A 6,000-nucleotide genomic window follows, 5' to 3' on the forward strand; every position below is an offset into this window, starting at 1 on the left:
ACAAAGAATATGGCAGCATATGCAGAAGTAGGACAATACCCACTCTGTTAACAAAGAATATGGCAGCATATGCACTCTGTTAACAAAGAATATGGCAATCGTAAGTCTGCGTCTGGTGATGTCCAACATCGCGACGAAGATTTGTACCCGAAATATGCATCTCTGAACGTTTCATAAGTTTATTTTGTACATTGAATTATAATGTTTGAGTCTTTTAAGAGAACACTATGATAGTTTATTTTATCATAGTTTGCAGACATTTAACTCCCAGATATAAATGTCGGCCAACTTGGGTTTTTTTTCCTGACCCCTGCCAGTGGCAGTGTAAGTGACACAGGAAGTTGTATGGTTTTATGATGTAGTTTTAATCTGAATATATATTTTTTTCAGTGTTCATACTAAATCTTGGAAATGCTGTATAAATCAAAAAAATTGGTTATGAATAAAAAACACATTACAAAAAACCCCAATCGATGGAATCGCCTTCGAATAAATATGTAATTATAATTGCCGCAATGTTGGCAGAATGCTAATTCCCTTTGTTTTTAATGTTTACCAAGACACGCATCCCAAAAGAATTGAGAGAGTTTCCTAACCGTTCTTCTAGTAACAGTGTTGAAACCTAGAACAAATTTATCACAGTAAGTCGTTCAAAAAATGATGTGATGAGTCACATACATGCAAGTCATTCATATTTAAAGTTTCCATGGAAAAAGAAAAATGTATTTTCAAGAAAACATAGGATTGCATGTAAATACATTATTCTAGGGATAGAGGTTTGGGGTAGTACCTATTCAACGCATTGAAATTGTTTATTGGGTGCCCACAAGTATATAGTCTGTACAATGTTGTTTAAGCCACACAAAGAAAATTCAGCTAATCTTTTTTCACAAATACATATTCTTGATATATTTGAACTTTATAAACTCTTAGTCGCTACATTCATTCATAATCTCACTTATCAAGATTCACCCCATTCATTGTGTGATAACTTTAAACCACTTGAACATCATCCTGACACCAGATAGCAACGTCAGCAACATTTCTATCTTGACAGAGCTAATGCACACTCGGGACAGTTTGCTACCGGTACTTACTTTACAGGAGCAAAAATCTGGAACAGTATACGATTAATACCAAATGTATCAAAATTTAGAAAACATTTATTGCATGAAAATAATTGAAATTATTTAGCCATTATTTATTTAATTATTTATTTTATTCCTTCATTCCTTCATTCATTTATTCACTTACTACCTAAAATACTCCAAGTCCCTCATAAACCAAACATACTTAGTTTGGTTTACAAAGGCTGGGCTCAGACTAGACTAGCTAAAGCTATTTTCTTAAGTCCCTTTCATCCATTTTCTGTGACATAGAATTTTATCATATCAATAGGGATTTCAGGGGAAAATTATACACATACCATAGAGTAGTTTGGTGGCATTGGACAGATCTCTACTAGAGCAATACAATGCACTTTATTTGATGAAAATTAGGGTAACCGTTCTCGAGATAAGGTACTTTGTAGCTTCAATTAGCATCTCTTAATTTTGGACAAAGGATGACACAACAAAGCACTACTGAATAGTAAAGACAACGGCACCATTTTGGATGAATAAGCACTAATTATTTAATTGGAGCTGAACTTAAACTGCCATATCTTTCCCCTTTTTTATCCAATGTTCACCAAATTTTTAACAAATGAACTTTATATCAATGTTTATCTAATGTCATTAGAGGGCAACAACAGACCATTTGTTACCATGGAAACAGGCCATATTCAAATTTCATTTTAAATCATCTGTCAATGTCAATAAAGATAAACAAGTTTTATTTTCGTTTATGTTGCCTTCGTTTTTATTCCTATACAAATGCATTGAAAACGCCCTCATCGACCGGCTATGCGTTCTACCAAGCTTTGCTTATTTTTACGCTATAATAATACTTATGAAACAAAAAGCATTGACACGAATAAACAAATCTAAGATATAACATTACAGCATAATTGTGAATTTACTGATCTGTAACTAGAAGTGTCTACTCACGTTTCCGTTAACTAAAACAATATGGCCGCCTCCAGCAGGGGGAAAACATCATAACCACTCAACGCATGCGTAGTCCCAAACAATGAGGTCATGCATATTATTAACAAACTCCCCTTTTCTCTAAATAAAAGTTTGTGTGGAAGAGTCCAGTAAAATATTAATACAGGAATAATGTTCAAATAAAATGTTCAACCAAAAACTTTAACACGAAAGTCAACAACACCAAATAACTGTAAGAGTCTATTAATCAACAGCAACAACAATTAAAGTTATAGATGCAAGGCTCCCCTTTCTAGAGTTTCCAATAGCATTTGTGGCGAAGCACCTTTCTTTGTTAGGCAGTCAGCTAGTTGTTTCTGTCCATCTTGCCATATGACTTCTTGAATCTGTTTGTTTTCGATCAATTCTTTGATACTGCTTATTTCCATTCTCAGTCGTTTTTCCTTGACTAGTTTTACTGATTTTAAAGCATCAAACAATGATTTGCAATCAGTTATACATATGATGGGTAATTTGGTACTCTCCATCTCTTCATACAATGTTGCAATATATATAGCATTGTCTATGCCATCTGCCATCGAGAGTGTTTCTCCTGCTAATGTGCTTCTCACTACCCTTCTTATCTTCTTTGAACTCCAACTTATTGGCGAACACATACCATCTTCCCCTACCAGGAAAATGATATGGCCACCCTGACTTCCTCCATCAGGTAAATTTCCCAAGGAGGCATCGCTGAATACCGCTAACTTAAGTTGTTCTCCTATTGGCTGAAATTTCAATGTGATGTTGTCACTTTTTGCTCGCAGTATCAGTTTATTTATCTCTGTAAGATTTCTCACCGTACTCCTCTTCATGTTGCTGGCCAATCTACAGGCATCAAATAATAAATCTGGCCGACTCTGATGTGCCACCCATTGTATTTGACCAAGCTTTGTTCTAAGACTATCTCTTTCATTGTCAGTTAATTCTGATTCTTTCTGACTTGATCGCATTTTGGAGATCTCTATTGACATCAAGCTATTAACATATTCTGCTTGTTGCAGGTAAATATGATTTTCATCTGTTCTAAGTCCTATTCCCAGGTATTGGAAAGCATCAGAATTTTCTGTTCCAATGTTAAATTTGGCCCTAATTATGTCAATAACATCAGTTTCCAACTTGTCTGTACCACTCCATATAAAGTCATCTACGTGGCAAGCTAGAACTCCAATTAATGTGCCTTCATTGTCATTCCAGAAAAATACTGCAGGATCAACCTTGGACAACATAGCACCAGTTTCCATCATCACCTCCTTAACTTTGTAGTACCAGTGAAGTGATGCGTCACTGAGACCATATACACACTTCTGTAAGTGCCACACTGTCCCTTCACAGTTAGCTTCTTTGGGAGGTTTTATAAAAACATCCCTTTCTATCTTCTGGCCTTGCAAAAAGGCAGTTTTGATGTCCATGGATCTTGGCTTCCATCCCTTTTGTGCAGAAATAGCTAGTATTAATCTCAGAGATTCCTTTGCACAAGTAGGAGAATCTTTTTGTATCTCATTGACTTGTGCTTCTTCAAATCCTCGTGCAACCAATCTTGCTTTGGTCTTTAAACCATTTTCTGTCTCCTTGACAGTACACACCCATCTAGTTGACACACACTTCTGACCCATGTTAGGTACTTCCTTATATACTCCATTATCTCTCCAGTTATCCAATTCTACAATTTTGGCTGATTCAAATGAAATATTATCCATCACCAGTACTTCGTCCCCATTGTCAATACCCTGTTGTGGAATAATATCATCTTCAAGCAGCTGCAAGTTTTCTGTTTTACTCAAATCTACTGACTGTTGTATCCCTTGCAACTGTGTAGGCTCTGTATATTCTAAATTATACCAATTCTTATTACCGCCTGTAGCTTTACCAGCTCTACTTATTATTTTTGCATAAATCTGTTCACTGGTGTCCTTATGCTTGTAACTTATTCTGTTTCCAGGTCTTAGATTAATCATACCATGACTGTTAGCTGATTCACAGTAGTTTATTTCTCGTTTCTTTTCAGCCTGTATGTCACTAGCATGTTCACTGGTATCTTCATGAGTGCTATTTTCTATCTGATTTGTATTTTCTTCATGTTTCTTCTGTTCTTCATGCATGCCACTGTCTATATGTTCATAACTGGTATCTTCATGAGTGCTAGACTCTATCTGTTTTGTATTTTCTTCATGTCTCTTCTGTTCTTCATGTATGTCAGAGAACTTCTGTTTAGATTTGTCTGATTGTGCAACACATTGTAATATCATGTGTTTTCCTTTCTTCAGTCTACATTGGTGTACTCTTATTACAATTCCTCCATGTCGTACAAATATAACCTTACCATCTTGGCCAATTACTGTGGCGGGTCCCTTCAATTCTTTACTGTCGGGTCTCTTGTAGTACACTTTGTCCCCTATTGTGCAGTCTTCTGTTGTAGGCCTGATATTTTTCCTCAAGGCTCTTCGTAATCTTTCCGAACATTCCGACTCGGTAAAAGCCCTCCTAGCTGCATACATTGACAGTATATGTTTAGCAACTGTTTTACTGGATGTTGTGCCTTCTAGTGCTGGTGGTTCATCCACTAATATTGAGGGCAGATTTGGGTTTTTCCCGTAAACTAATTGATACGCACTGTACCCATGTATATTACATAGGCTGTTTTTCGCCATCAGTGCCCAGCTAAGTGTTGTGTTCCAGTCTTGGTTTCTGTCACCCTTCAGTTTTGTTAGGATGTCTGTAAGGGACTGGTTGTGTCTTTCTAACAACCCGTTACTCCAAGGACTATATGCCGGTGTGGTTTTAAACTCAATGTTAAAGTTTTCGCACATGTCTCTCACTTCTCCATTATTGAACTCCCCACCATTATCGCTAAAGAGTCTCTTAGGTGCTCCATATAATCCAATCCATACCTGAATAAATTTCTGAACAAACACTTCTGGCTTCTTACTGGTGATGATTACTCCAGCACTAAACCTGGTAAACTCGTCAATTATGTGTAAGTACCATAGGGATTTCTCTATTTCATGTAAATCAACAGCAACAGTTTCATTGAAATCTGACGCTAGTGGAAACCCCACAACTGGTCTTGGTGTCTGCTTGGAATACTTGAAGCAAGTCTCACAACTATCAATTATACGTTCCAATGATTTCTTAATATCAGGGTCTTGTGTTTCAGCACTTTCAATTAATTTGTATAAACAACTAGCCGAAGCATGGCCAAATTGTCTGTGTAATTTTATCAATATCTTTTCTCTGTCTTCTTTACTTGTATTCACATCTATTATTAATGCTTCATCTTCCTCTACTGTGTTATCAGTATGTCTGTTATTACACCTCTCTTCTTCTGTAATCAGTGTATGACTCTCTTGATTATTACTGGTACATGTATTATTGGGTTGTAAACTGATGCAGTAATGTCCGCTGGTTGTTAACTGTAATTCCACTGGTTTACCTAACATCTCTGCTTTATCATTCATCATATCTAACTTTGTTTCTGCTTTTTTTAATGACGACTTACTTAGTAATAATGGAATGTCTACTCCTACCACTTCGGTATTAATATTACATGCTGTGTTGCAAATTTTTGCTGGTATCTTTGCATTCATTATGGCACTTATGCAAACCCCATCTCCAAATTTGAAAGATTTTTCACTCTTTCGTTGCTCAACTGAATTTATTTGCGTTTCATCCAATTTTTCTAAGTAATTTTCAAACCACTTCCTACCACAAACTGTACGAGTGCATGCAGTATTGATAACTGCGCACCCATAAGCTTCAGTTATCAGTATATCACTCGTTGTCACATTTTCTTTGGTTAAATAGGTCAGATCACATGTCTCTGTATTCTCCGGTTCTCTTGTGTATTTGTCACTTCCCTCAGCTTGAGTGTAATTAACTTTAGCTACATGATCTTTGTGTTGACAGTCCCTTG

General features: G+C 36.2%; 1 protein-coding gene across 1 annotated transcript in view; it reads right to left on the reverse strand.

The window, feature by feature from the left end:
* The window catches only part of LOC102803002 (conserved oligomeric Golgi complex subunit 7-like), a gene marked incomplete at its 5' end in the record, with an annotated part of 73,194 nt that extends 71,101 nt beyond the window's left edge, over positions 1-2,093 (reverse strand). The window contains one exon of the mRNA XM_085499993.1: positions 2,049-2,093. Coding sequence (XP_085356119.1) covers positions 2,049-2,093 — 45 coding nt within the window. The remainder of the gene's footprint in view (positions 1-2,048) is intronic.
* Between the last annotated feature and the right edge of the window lie 3,907 nt (positions 2,094-6,000).

The sequence above is a fragment of the Saccoglossus kowalevskii genome, chromosome 6 (assembly GCF_978046115.1).
Source record: "Saccoglossus kowalevskii chromosome 6, keSacKowa6.1, whole genome shotgun sequence".
Lineage (NCBI taxonomy): Eukaryota > Metazoa > Hemichordata > Enteropneusta > Harrimaniidae > Saccoglossus > Saccoglossus kowalevskii.